Raw genomic sequence first — 14,754 nt, forward strand, 5'->3', positions numbered from 1 at the left:
AAAGGCTGTGTAATAGTCTTGTTCTTTGGTCAGTACCAACAGAGCCAAGGACCTTGATTGAACATATTTAGAAATTGAGAACTCCACACAAAAGTGTGACTGCAATGAACATGTTAAGTGCAATCAGAAGTCATTTTAACAGCCATGCGATTCTGGTGAAATGTCTCTACTAAGGCTGGGCTCTAATCAGAAGTGATGTGTTCACTGACTGACGCTTCTCCTTTTTTTCTTTCTTCATTGTTACAGCAATCCAAAGAATTTATCCTATGTCTCAGAGATAAATCAGTGCTACTAGTCTAGATCTGCGTTTATTGTTTCTTTCTCTGCGGGATTCGTCATCCTGTTTCCCTGGCAACAGCAACTGGAGAACCCTTTGGAAAAGCAATTCCAAGTTCTGTAACAGAACTCCTGACATGAAACCTCCCTGCGCGTCGGAGGTTTCAATTCTGTGGCGCGCATCTCGCAGCAGCTTCCCTCGGCACCGGGACCCAGCAGGCCAGCCTGCCTGGACAGTAATCCCAGAGGCGCCTGAGCCTCCGCTGTACGGCAGGGTCCATGCCAAGATGGCCGCGCCCACAAGCCATCTCCGCAAGGCGCCGCCATTGAAGCGGCGGGACCCTCTGAAGCGGCGCTCTGGGTGGCTGCCGCGTCGGCCTCTGACTCCAACCAGGTCCTGACAAAGCCTGGGGCGGTGGGCCAGAGGAGCGCCTCAAGGCCGGGTGTCCGAGGGAGATGGCTGCACCTGAGCCCGCGGACAGCGATGCGGTGAGGGCCGTAGGATTTGGGGGCCATTTGGCGGTAATTGGAGGGTGACTGGAGTCTGAAGACAGATTTGAGATTTGTGACGTCGATATTGGATAATCTTTTGGAATGCCTGTGTTCTGAGAGATCTACGTATTATGGTATTATGGGCATATGGAGTATTAGGTATACTGATATAATACCCGTGGTATTAGCGACCTTAGTCGAGGATTGCTGTAATTTTAAGGAATCAGTATTCTGACGGATCCGCCTAGATAGTGAGGCTTGGGGGCAGGGAAACGTCTGTAATTGTCACTGACAGCGATTGAGTCTGGGTCTAGAAAGCTGGCAAGATCAGAAATGAGGGCTTTGTGATGTACCCGAGATGCAGAAGCCCTATTAAGGATTAGGATTTAGACTGAATGGGAACAGTCATGGTAAGCAGCTGGGTTTTATAGGCTTTGGACTGTCAGAGGGGCAGTGTTGAGATCTGGAGAGTTGGGTTTTTCGGAATATGTGGAGACCAGACGATGGGGCCTTGGGGTCAGGGGTGGTGGTATTTCCAGGAGTCCGATTAGCAGTCAGTGTCTTTCAGAGTTGGTGTTTTGTGTGCTATGATGGGCAGTGGGATCCTGGAGGCTAATGGGATGAGAGTTGGTGGAATAGGAGTTTTATATTGAAGTGCCTATGGGATGGTAGATTGTTATCTGGGGAGAAAAGATACCAATAATGATGTCTCGTTAGTGACGGTGTTCTTGGTAGGAATTATTAATAATTATTAAAAGTCCTTTATGATTTTATGACTAGAATCCTGAGGTCAAGAACTTATGAGGTTGCTGGTCTTAATGACAAGGCTCTGTGAGGTCTCTGACTGGAGTTCAATGGAGGGTATCAATTGTTTTGTGAAGAATGGTGCTTGGGAACTTCTATGGAGGGGATTTATGTGAAGGTTAGTGACTGAGGAATCTTTGAGTGTCAATGATTGGAAAACTGTAGAACAGACTGTAAGATGCGCACCTGTTTTAAGTAGCAACACACAGAGCCAGCCTGTCTTTTAATGTCTGAAATTCTAGAAACAGGAAAGAGACCACAAGATTGCAAATATTGTAAGATAGTTTCCAGGCAATAGTGCCTTTTATAGGTATTGTATATAATAGTACCAGGCAATAGTGCCTTTGATGAAGAAAAAAGGAAAGGATAATATGGTAGATCAGGAGTGTGATGTTTGCAAGTTAATCTTTTGAAGAAATAACAGTTTATTTGAATACAAATTATGACAGGCTATGGCTAATGCATGGATCCAAAGAATGTTCAAAAGAAAGAATGCCAATTGCTAAGGCCTCAAGATAGAAATTAGGTACTTGTTATACTAAGAAGAAGGAGGAAGAAGAAAGGAAGTAGTAGTAAGAAGGAGGAAGAAGAAAGGAAGTATAATAATAATAATAATAATAATAATAATAATAATAAAGATGATTAATTTGTTGGAACACACACATGCATACACAGATACACACACATGCAGGAAAAGTAGAAAAAACATGAAATCGGTGTTAAAAGGTATTATATCATGTAAGATCATATTGGCTAGTGTTGGATTTAGATTTTATTCTAATTTCAATGAGAAATCACTGAATTTAAGTCAGAAAGTGATTTGGTCTGAACAATACATCAGAAAGATCATCATGACTACTTTATGAAAGATAAACTACAAGGCTGTAGTCAGAAGGTCATAAGTTTATTGCAGTAATCAAAGGCAAGAGAGTACGGTGACAATTTGGAATTACACTGGAAGAATTAATATTCAGAGTACATCTAGATGTGAGGTAATATGATGTATTGGTGAATTAATATGGACAATGGAATTGAGATCTAGATTTTTGGCTCTAGGAACTGGTGTGTAGAATTTTTGTATATGTCAGCAGATGTTCCAATATAACCCAGTCCCTAGCAAAATCCTCAAGCACTGAGTCTCTTTGGGACTTTCTAGCACATTTCATATGTGTTGTCAAAACTTGTTTCTGGAAGTAAGCATGTTCTATGTGACTGTACTTGGATAAGACTCTTGGATTCTGTGTTTTCATTCTGAATCCATCCCTTAGTGATTTGCTTTGTGTCCTTTGACTATAATCAACCATGGCTGTGACTATAATTACATGATGAATCTTGTCACTCTTCCTGTTGAATCACTGAGCCATACAAGACTAATGTATTAAAAGCTGGTGCACTCAAGATAGTGAAACTGGTTAAGAAATTAAAGGTAGGCTCTGCTTGTTATCACTGTAAGGAATCAGGATCCTTGGGAGATGGGTGAACAGTCAACGAGTGGTTAAAACTGGAGTTTGCTGACAGAGATCAGGATTTCAGTGATGGCCACTGTAAAAGAGTTCTATTGGTGTCAGTGATTAGAGATTTCAGGACTTCTTGGAGATCAAGATCAATGTATATTGTGGAACCCCATGATAGAGGAATCCACTGAGCAAGTGCCTGGAAGGATCTGCTGATGTTTGGTAATAGAGTTGTTGGCATCAGTCATTTTAGAATTAATTAAGTGGTTAAGGAGGGTTGCACTGTGCTGGAGATTGTGAGGGCAGTGGCACTTAGTGTCGGGGGTTATTAAGAGTGCAGATAGGAAGCCTGTGAGGTAGAGATTAGTGACATATATATATATATATAGTATATATAGTATTGCTAGTCTGTGAGGGTGAGGGATTATCTTTAAATGTTAAGCAAGGATGTTTAAATGTACATAGTGATCAATAGTGGATAGTGGAGGCAAAAACAAATTCTGTTTATCAAATCACTCCTGAATGTGGAGAATTAAGGAATTATAGGCTGAATAGGAGTATGATAAAAATCAGTAACATTCAGAGATGTGTTTATGGCTTTTACTCAGAAAGAATGGGAGCAGCTGGAACCTGCGCAGAGGAACTTATCAATGGGTAAGGATAATTCCCCATCACTTGGAATGTGTTCACTGCAATCCCTTCTGTCTCAAGTCTTCGATGGGTTTTATTATTGTTGGTAGTGGTGGTAGTGGTAGTGGCTGTAGTCTGCCTACAACCATTCATTTGTTCCTAGCTTCCCAGACCCAAAATAGTCACAAAGAAACTATATTAATTGAAATACTGCTTAGCCTATTAGCTCAGGCTTCTTTTTTTTTTTTTTTTTGGTTTTTCGAGACAGGGTTTCTCTGTGGCTTTGGAGCCTGTCCTGGAACTAGCTCTTGTAGACCAGGCTGGTCTCGAACTCACAGAGATCCGCCTGCCTCTGCCTCCCGAGTGCTGGGATTAAAGGCGTGCGCCACCGCCGCCCGGCTAGCTCAGGCTTCTTATTAACTAATTCTGACATCTTAAATTAACCCATTCCTGTTATTTTGTATTTTACCATGAGGCTCCTGGTTTACCAGTAAAGTTCTGGGGCATCAGTCTCCTTCAGCAGCTACATGACTTTACCTACTCTCTCTCTCTCTCTCTCTCTCTCTCTCTCTCTCTCTCCATCTCTGTTCAGATTTTCCACCTGGCTTTACTCTGTTAAGCCATTAGCCAAAAGCAGTTTCTTTATGGCAGTAAAACATATTCACAGCATACAGAGGGGAATCCCACATCACCTCCCCCTTTCTGTTTAATTGAAAAGGAAGGTTTTAACTTTAATATAGCAAGATTACATACAACAAAACAGTTTTAGTCCATTTACATTTGGCAAATTAGGGAAAATTCTCTATCATCTATCCTATCTTTGTGAATCTAAAGTTTCATTTCTAATCTATCTTTTATAATTATAACTATTTTTCTTCAACTCCATCAGAGACTCCAAAAGACTATAATATTACCTAAGTAAACAGGTGGTGCATTTCAAGCAACTTCCAAAACTCTAGAATTTATAGAGACATGTCACTGTCTTGACAGTCACCCAAAGTTCTTCTGTAATACTGGAGTATCCGTCTTCAGCCCACAGGCCCATAGTATCTGGCAAACTCTTTCATGAAGCAGGAAAGTTCAAAGATAGTTCCGCCTATATAGGCATTTTATCTGTCACTTTCTTCTGTGACCTGCAGAATGTCTTGCAGACTCTTCCATGAAGAAGGAACCCTGAAGGACTGTTCTCACCTTCTTTAGACAATTTCAGCAGTCATTTTTCTATGGATCCTGCATGTCCAGTTTATACAGCATATCATCAAGCAGTCCAGGCAAGAGCATTTTCTTGTCCAAATGGCTAGCCTTGTCTCATTGAAGGCAAATTTCACAATGGGTTTCTTCAAGGCCCACCAACCTCTCTTGAAGGAATTGGTGCTGCAGAAGCAGACATGTCTCACTGTCAAGAAAAGTCTTAAGTTCTTAAAACATTTTAAATGCCATATTCTGTATGTCTTTAAAAGATTTGAAGGGTATTTATCCAGCTGAAATATATCTCTTTACATTTAGAAAACCTAACTAACATGACTACAAGTTTGACTATTATAAATGACTATTTATTAATCTGTATTTCTTAACTATACATTACATTTTTAAATGAACTGCACAAACACAGTACCTTAAACAAGAGCAAATAAATATAACAAAATTGACATAAAATTTGTATCAATAGACAAAGACCAATACAAAATATTCATCTCCATGTCATATCCCCCTTTAAATTAAAATAAACAGCCGGGCAGTGGTGGCGCACGCCTTTAATCCCAGCACTCGGGAGGCAGAGGCAGGCGGATCTCTGTGAGTTTGAGGCCAGCCTGGTCTATAAGAGCTAGTTCCAGGACAGGCTCTAAAAAAAAAAAAAAAGCTGCAGAGAAACCCTGTCTCAAAAAACCAAAAATAATAATAATAATAATAATAAATTAAAATAAACATTTATAAACAATATTTGGGAATTTGAGTGTAATTCTCTCTAAACTGCTTCCTGCTTTTTGTTGGGCATAGTATTTTTGGAGGTTCATGGAGGGATCTTGGCCTATCAAACCACATTAGTCTGGAAGGAATCCACAGGTTCTCATCCTCTGTGGAAACAAAAGCAGAACCTCTTTTCCAAAGCAACATATCCTTAGACTCAAATTATGAAGTCAAGATACCTTTAAGATATATATGTTGGTTTGGCTTAGCATCCCCCAGAATAAAATACCTCTCTGTAGTAAAAAAAAAAAAAAAAAAAAAATCAAAGAAAACACAATAATATGCATAATCTAGACTTTCTGTGTATATTCCATCTTTACATGTCTTGTTTTTCTTTACTCTTTTAATCTATGACTATCTGTACTCTTTTATATTACTTTCTCTTTAAAGACTTTGTTTTTTTGTAAAGCTATTATTTCTTCTTATAACTGTCTGTACTCTTTTTCTTTTCTCTCCCAAGCCTATGTACATATTTTAAACACACTGTGGCCCATTCAGAGGTTTGTTTATGTCTAAATCTGTCTTTATTGTGTAGCTGTAATCATTTTCTTACCAGGAGTGCTTTTAAAATGGTGAGCAACTTGGTTGTAGTGGCCCTGGATGCTGGCTTGCCTTTCTCAGCCTTTCAATATGGTGGAGGTACCTTTACTGCCAACTCTGGGGCCACCAGGTGGGAGCCGTGACCACCACCTCAACTCTGGGAAGCTGTTGGCCCATGCTGCCACCAAGTAACTCACAGCATGCTGCCCACAAACCCCAGTCAAGTTTCTTAGCCTCCTGAGAGAGTCAGACTTGTTAGTGCAACTAGCATAAACCAGGAAGTCTTTTTAAAGAGCCGTGTAGGTTTTGTTGCTACTGATGAGTCAGGAAGCTTTCTCTTAAAAGAATCATGCCTCTGCTTGCTTATAGCAAACAGAGCCCACCTGAGAAAATGCTGCTACCAAAAAAAGCTGTGCTTAACTCTGTTTTTTTGTGTCTAGAATTCCTTTCCAAGATCTCTCAGGTTTTATGTGGATGTAGTCAGCCCCATGTTGGGTACTGTTTTGTAGGTGGAGACTGCTCATTCATTCCTAGCTGCCCAGACCTGAAATAACCACACAGAAATTATATTAATTAAAATACTGATTGGCCTATTAGCTCAGGCTTTTTATTAACTAATTCTTACATCTTAAATTAGCCCATTCCTATTATTTTGTATTTTACCATGAGGCTCATGGTTTACTGGTAAAGTTCTGGGGCTTCTTTGGTAGCTACATGGCATCTCCTTGATTCTGCCCCTCCATCTCTGTTTGAATTTTCCACCTGGCTTTACTCTGTTAATCCTTTGGCCTTAAATAAAGCAGCTTCTTTATTAATCAATGGCAATAAAACATAGTCACAGCATACAGAGGGGAATCCCACATCAGGTGGTGGTGGTGGTGAGTCAAGGAGTTTCAATCCCTTTTTGGTACTAGGAAGAACACTTGGTGACATTGCCTTCAAAAGGGAAGGTCTATACTCAGTTGAGGCACACAGATATCCCTATTGTGAAACATTAGAAGCCATATGTGTTTATTAGCCTTAAAAGGTCCTGAAGTGCAAACACCAGGGCTTGATTTCTGAGATGAGATGGTTGGTCCTACACTCAGTTTCTACCCTTTCTTATGAGTAGGAAATCAAGATCCCAAACAAGGCATGATCTCTAAGATGGAAAAAGAAGAGCCATCACTGGGAGAGGCGAGAACAACCAGCCCACATAGTATGAGCAAAATAGTACAACCCAAGAAATCAGGAGCCAATGAAAGTAAGTTTTTAGTTTCTTGGTGCTAAGTTTGGAATTCTTCAAAGAATAACTTGTAAATTTTTATTAGGGCTGGGGATACAGCTCAACATAGAGAGTACTTCTTTACTTGTGCAAAGACCTAGATTAAAACCCCAATTTGAAAAAAAATCTTTTTTTCTTAAAAGTCCCAGATTTTCTTCTCTTAACCAGGAAATAGTAGAAAAATACCAGAATCTGTTAGGAGAAAAAGAATTCAAATTACAAATATTTTTTACTTGGAGATTCTAATATCTCCTCTTTCTGTGAACTTGTCCACATGAGAGGCTCATGACAAGCTCTTGTTTTATAGAGAAGAAAAAATGGGTGGTTCTGGGTGAGTAGAACCACTTAATTCCTAAAACCACTGCTTGGATGTGGTAGTTATCCATTTCAGTTAGAATGGTCAGAGCGAGCCCCGTGGTTCAGTGGGAGAGGCATGCATAACCTCTCCACAGGTCATGCCACTGGGAAGTCCCTGGGGCATGACCGGCCCTGCAGCCACTGATTCCCTTTACTTAGCTCCTAGCCCTGCCCATTTGCCCACTGCTTAGCTGTCAGAAGACTCTGCCTGGTCTCTCAACCTCATTCCTGTTTACCATATTCAGAAAAGAGTCCTCTTCTGCCCTCTACCCACACACCAATACCCTAATGTCTGACATTTTCTCCTGATGAATTTGGACATTCTTAGATTCTTCTGCATCTCTGGGAATGATGCCTCTGCTCCTAAGGGTTTTGTTTCCTTCCTTTCACTACAAAACTCCCTCTGCCTGTGTTCCATAAGACATCATCGTGTCCATTTGTCCCTAATCCCTGTGATGACTTGAATGAGTTGTTCCCCAATGTCTTGGGCATTCAAATGCTTGGTTCCCAGTTGGTGGCACTGTTTGGGGAGGCTTAGGAGGTGTGAACTGTTTCCTGCTTGCAGTTCAAGATGTTAGCTTTCAGCTTCCTGCTCCATGCCTGTCCATTGCTTCCATATCTCCCTGCCATGACAGACTCTTATCTGTCTGAAACAGACTTGTTGCCATGGTCATAGCAATAGGAAAGTAGTTAATACGATTAATATAGCCAACCTGCTTACCCTCTAATGCACATGTTAATAACTTTGATTAACCTTAAATTCTTGCCTTTTCTTTAATGAGCAAGTTTACTCACCAGCTTCCCTTTGTTTGCTGATGGTTCCTTAAGGTCCCAGCTTTTCTGTCTTTGCCTATGGTTCCTTCAGGCCCTGTCTCTCTATGTTCTGTTCCTCTATTACACCACTTTCCAACAGGCACCCATTATGTAAATACAAGCTTTTCTACGTTGGCATCTTCTAAGGCCTCTGTCATACCTTCTTATCGAAACTGCTTGTGGGGAAGTCTTTCCTTAGGAGTCAGATATGGAGTTTCATCTGCATTAGTTAGAGGCTCCTTTCACCATCCCTGTTTTTGTCCTCTAATTTTAACCCTGTGTTCCACGATCCTCTTATCAGGTCCCATTTGTTTTTTTCTTACTTGTCACTAGCATTACACAAACTAGGTTTATCTTATCCCTGAGTTCAGTTCTCAGGAGGAATTAATGGGTCTAGTTTTTAAATCATCTTATATGTTACTGATAAACATTACATATTTTCTGGTGTAGATGGAGTGGCGGGGCAGCTTTACACCTGAAATAATTACACAGAAACTATATACATTTAAACACTGTTTGGCCCATTAGTTTCAGCCTCTTATTGGCTAATTCTCACATCTTGACTAACCCATATTTAGTAATCTGTGTAGCACCTTACCAGGAGAGATCTTAACCTGCATCCAACTCAGAGAGAGGCATGGCGACTGCCTATGGCAAATGCCTGAAGCGTCTGCCTCACTCTGCTTTCTTTCTCCCACAATTCTGTTCTGTCTACTCCGCCTACCTAATTTTCTGTCCTATTATAGGGCCAAGGCAGTTTCTTTATTAACCAATGAAAGTAACACATAGACAGATGACTCTCCATCATTCTGGTACTATTGAGCTCCATGCTTAAGTTTCTGAAGTTACATTTGATTTCTCTTAAAATTAATGTTCTGTTGCTTTCTCAAATTAAGAGAATGATTTTCCCAGGTGGTAGTAGTGCATGCCTTTAATTTTAGTACTTAGGAGGCAGAGGCAGACAGATCTATATGAGAATAAGTCCAGTCTATAAAGTGAGGTCCAAGTCACCCAGGGCTACACAGAGAAACCTTGTCTTGATAAACCAAAATAGAAAGGAAAGAGAAAAGAAAAGAAGGAAGGAAGGAATAAGGAAGAAAGGAGGGAAGGAAGGAAGGGAAAGGAAGGAGAAAGAAGGAGAGAAAGAAAGAAAGGGAAGGAAGGAAGGAAAGAGAGAGGGAAGGAAGGAAGGAAAAGAAACTGATCTTAGCCTTAATGAAGTATTCTATCATACTGAAATCTGTCCAATATGATCTTATTACATACCAGAACTCTAACTTGCATTCTCTTTATATGAATTTTTCTTTTCATGCTTTCTTTCTTTCGGGGGAGTGGATATCAGTGTGGTAACTCAATACACCACTATAAGAAGTGTGTTATGGGCCTAGAGAGATGGCTCAGTTTGTAAAGTGCTAGCCACACAAGCAGAAACACTTGAGTTCAGATCCTCAACCCTCATGTAAAAGGTTGCACCTGGCAGTGCACACCTGTAATCCAGCACCAAGGAGGTGGAGACAGAGCCTTGGGATTCACTGGCCAGCATGTCTAGCCAATTGGTGAACTCTGAGTTCAGTGAGAGACCTTGCTGCAAATAAATAAGTAAATAAATAAAATGAAGAAAATAATCCAGGAATTGCATGATATCAAACTGGCTTCCACATGCATGGCATACTTATCTGTGTACACATACACAAGTGAACATGTATACACACAGGCAGTGTGTTACAATGTTACATGTCAAGTGGATAGGTGTAAGTCTTGATCACTTTCTTTCAAGAAGGAAGTTTGTCCCTGTCTTCCCCGTCATCACTGGGTATCAGAAGACTTGGCTTGGCATGGTACCTGGAAGATCCTGTTTATCTCCTTATCCTAGGGTGCTGAACCTCTTAAGAGTCCCTGGATGAAAACAGCCATCACTTCAACCTCTCTGCGCTCCCTACTACATCTAACTCTTTCCAAACCTGCCTCCGCCTCTCTGTCTCTGTCTCTCTGTCTCTTCAGATGGGTCTCTATTATGTAGCCCTGGCTGGCCTGGAACTCACAGAGATCTACCTGCCTCTGTCTCATGAGTGATGAGATTTAAGATATGTGTCACATACCCCATCAGAAGGCAAACTCTTAAATGCCCTCCATAAAAATGAGAATTTTAGCCCTTGGTTCAGATACCCTATTTTCTCCATGTAAAATACTTTTATATCACTCTTACATGTTTTTCTCTTTAAATGTTTAGAATTCTTATTTCTGATGATTTCCCTACTCCATTTGTATGTAGAGAATTAGTGTATGGGGAAGCAGAAGGCAAGTAGTCTTAGGGAAGAGGAACAATGTTTTAAGATTTCTCTAAATGTAATTGTGAAATATACAGAAAGATGTGAGCAAGTACTGAGACCTATATACATACACTTAATATATCTGATGATTTGGCAGTTAGAATGATGGCAGGAACCAGAGGTATGTACTCGAAAGTAAACTTGAAAAACAGGTGGGTGTGCACTGTAAACCCAAATGGCATAAAGTATTTCCCAAGCTAATTACTAGGAATCTCATGGCTTTATAAAGGCATCAGGGAACTTAGGGGAACTATGAAGCTTTTGTTTAATAAGAATGTCCTTGCTACATTGCTCATGGATAGGAATGGTGGACCATCCTTTCCTGCTTATTGTCTCAGTCATCTATTAGTTCCTTGGTTTTCCTTGGCAGACATATTCTCTATTTTAGTTTATTTTAGCTAGCCTTAGTAAATAGAGGGATTTATTGAAGAGACTTGGGTATATCTCTCATAATCTAAAGGCAGAGACTTTAGCCAGTCTCCACTAGGAACAAGAATTGGCAACTTAAGGTCACAGGAATTGAAATTATGCACACTTTATTCTTGAGGACAAATAGTCCTACATTTCTAATTCTTTCTGTGTGTGAATCCTTCATTCTTTGTGTTGAAAAGCTTTTTATTACATAGGAGAATTGTGCCTTTCACAGTACTTGGATTATGTCATCTTAATCACAAGGAAGAGACTGGTGATGTCTTGCTATGTAGCCCAGGCTGATCCCAAACTTATGAAATCCCTCCTGTTTCAGTCTCCCAAGTACTGAGATTAACAGACATGTGCCACCTTACCTGGCATAGTCATGAAGTCTTTTAACTTAATACATTCCTTGTTCAGATCTCCTTATGTCTATTCGCCTTCTATCCCAACCTTCAGGATTCTGTTTCTAAGCAGCCAAAGCTTTTCCTAATGACTACTCTTAGTTTTCTTTCCCCTGACATTCCTACGGCTTTCTTCCCTCAAGCGAATAGAGACATTCATTCCTAAATGAATGATTTCACATGCTTTCTCCCCTCAAGTGAACAGAGACATTCATTCCTAAATGAATGGTTTCACATGCTTTCTCCCCTCAAGCGAACAGAGACATTCATTCCTAAATGAATGGTTTCACATGCTTTCTCCCCTCAGGCGAACAGAGACATTCATCCTAAATGAGTTATTTCACATTGGCACATTAGGCTTGAACAAGTACCCAACCCCAAACAGGGCATGTCTTTATGAAACTTATAAAGAATTTCAGTGGGAGTGTAAAAACTTATGAGAATGTCTTATTAAATTCTCTTTTAGAAGTCCAACAAGATGATGTTCACATAGAGGAAAAGCAGAAATCTCAAGGCAAGCTCATTGAGGAAGCTACATTCAAGAAGAAAAATTCAACTAGTGAGAAAAGCAGCACATGTGCTTTGTTGGAGAGAAAAAAAGTCAGTACAAAACATTTTCCTTCAAAAAAAAGGCTTCCGAAATCTGATTCACATGGAAAGAGCTTAAAGCAGAATTTAGATTTACCTGATCAGATTAAAAACATTACAAAAAAGAAATCTGATACAGCTAAAGAACACACAAAATCATTCAGCCAAACCATATCTGATACAACAAAAGATAAAATTCCAGCTAGAAAGAAATGTGAGAAAATCCTCAACACTAAGTCACCTGGTAAAGGTGACAGAAATTACACTGGCAAGAGATGTGAGAAAGTGTGCTCATCTCACACTAAAGACGACAAGGTCCAGACTGGAGAGAGACAGAAATCATCTACCAAGTCTGAGAAAGCTCCAGCTTCTGGGAAGCCTTATAAATGCAGTCACTGTGGGAAGGTCCTCAGCCACAAACAAGGACTCATCGACCACCAAAGAACTCATACCGGGGAGAAGCCATATGAGTGTAATGAGTGTGGGATAGCTTTTAGCCAGAAGTCCCACCTGGCTGTCCATCAAAGAACTCACACTGGAGAAAAACCATATGAATGTGCTCAGTGTGGCAAAGCTCACGGTCATAAACACGCCCTCACTGACCATCTGAGAGTTCACACTGGAGAAAAGCCCTACGAATGTAATCAGTGTGGAAAAACCTTCAGACACAGCTCAAACCTTATGCAGCATGTAAGATCGCACACAGGTGAGAAGCCTTATGAGTGTAAGGAATGTGGCAAATCCTTTAGATATAATTCATCTCTTACTGAACATGTGAGAACACACACAGGTGAAATACCATATGAATGTAACGAATGCGGCAAAGCTTTTAAGTATAGTTCATCCCTGACTAAACACATGCGAATTCATACTGGTGAGAAACCATTTGAATGTAATGAATGTGGGAAAACTTTTAGCAAAAAGTCCCACCTGGTTATCCATCAAAGAACTCATACAAAGGAGAAGCCTTATAGATGTGATGAGTGTGGGAAAACCTTCGGACATAGCTCATCCCTTACCTACCACCTGCGGACTCACACAGGTGACTGCCCCTTTGAATGTAACCAGTGTGGGAAAGCCTTTAAGCAAGTTGAAGGCCTTACTCAACACCAGAGAGTTCATACTGGCGAGAAACCCTATGAATGTCCTGAGTGCGGGAAAGCCTTTAGTCAAAAGGCTCACCTCATTGTGCATCAGAGAACTCACACAGGGGAGAAGCCCTTTGAATGTTATGAATGCGGGAAAGCATTCAGTGCAAAATCACAGCTTGTTATACATCAGCGATCCCACACTGGAGAGAAACCCTATGAATGTAATGAATGTGGTAAAGCCTTTAAACAAAATGCTTCTCTTACCAAACATATGAAAATTCACTCAGAAGAGCAATCTCATGAGGAAAATTAATGTAGGAAATCTGACAACTGACTGGTTTGGTCTTGTTGAATGTTAAAAGATGGTCTCAACTTGATGTAGGTTAGAAAATCTCTTTTAAGGACATTATTCCTTGTTATACATGAGAGAATTAATAATGGATTAATAATAAAATTTAAATTTGGTCCTAAACCTATACAGAAAATACTGTATTTTTACACTTGTTATAAATTATCTCCATATTTAGAACAAAATATGAATCTTAAAAAATGTGAATAAGGATTTGGGGAGATAACTTAATCAGTAAAATTATTCCTGAGCAAGTATGAGGACCTGAATTCCACCTGGGATCCCTGTTAAAAGCTAGATGTGGGGGCATGTGCTTGCAAACTCAGAACTGGCCAAGTTGAGACAGGAGAGTCCCTGAAACTACCTGACCAGCCAGACTAGCCAAATTTGCAAGCCATATGTCACAGGGAGGAAATCTGCTTTAAAACAAGATACAGTTATCCTGAGGAAAATACATTTGCCATTTGGCCTGCACATATGCACTCACACGTATGACCACACACACACACACACAATTGTGAAAATATTATAGTAACAAATGAACAGTAAAATATGCCAAGAATTCATTAACTATTAGGCTGTTGTGTATTGAAGCACCACAATTAGTATTTAATATTTATGCTTTTGCATACTTACTGCCTTGTGTAAAATAAAAATGTGGTTATCCCCTCTGGTATGATCTAGTTATCTTTGCTAATGTCTATGTTGGCTCTGAATCAGTAGAAAGCTTCCTAGTTTTCTTTGAAATAGCATCTCACTGTGTAGTCTTAGCTAGCCTAGAACTTGCTATGTAGACCCAACTGGCTTCAAACTAACAAGAGATGTGCTTGTCTCTGCTTCCCAAGTGCTGGGATTAAAGGCTTGAATAGAAAATTTTAAGGGGTTTTGTCTAGATGTTGTTAATGAGAGGTTAAGAAAAAGTGGAAAAGCTGAAAAAATGTGCTGGTAGAGAATGATGCTCAAGTTATGTTGTGAAGCAGACA

General features: G+C 40.1%; 1 protein-coding gene across 5 annotated transcripts; it reads left to right on the plus strand.

Annotated features, from left to right (window-relative positions):
- The first annotated feature begins 603 nt into the window (after positions 1-603).
- On the plus strand, positions 604-13,907 carry Zfp37 (ZFP37 zinc finger protein). Of its 5 annotated transcripts, none has more exons than XM_038335264.1 (4): positions 604-765; positions 3,635-3,680; positions 7,276-7,407; positions 12,210-13,907. In XM_038335264.1, exons 1-4 carry the CDS (start codon positions 733-735, stop codon positions 13,733-13,735), a joined length of 1,737 nt encoding a protein of 578 aa, XP_038191192.1. In that variant the 5' UTR covers positions 604-732; the 3' UTR covers positions 13,736-13,907. The 5 variants fall into 5 exon arrangements, with proteins under 5 accessions (XP_038191192.1, XP_038191195.1, XP_038191194.1 ...); XM_038335265.1 differs by having other exon boundaries at positions 638-765; positions 3,639-3,680; XM_038335267.1 differs by lacking the exon at positions 7,276-7,407.
- The last annotated feature ends 847 nt before the right edge of the window (positions 13,908-14,754 follow it).

Source organism: Arvicola amphibius, chromosome 6, assembly GCF_903992535.2.
Source record: "Arvicola amphibius chromosome 6, mArvAmp1.2, whole genome shotgun sequence".
Taxonomy (NCBI): Eukaryota; Metazoa; Chordata; class Mammalia; order Rodentia; family Cricetidae; genus Arvicola; species Arvicola amphibius.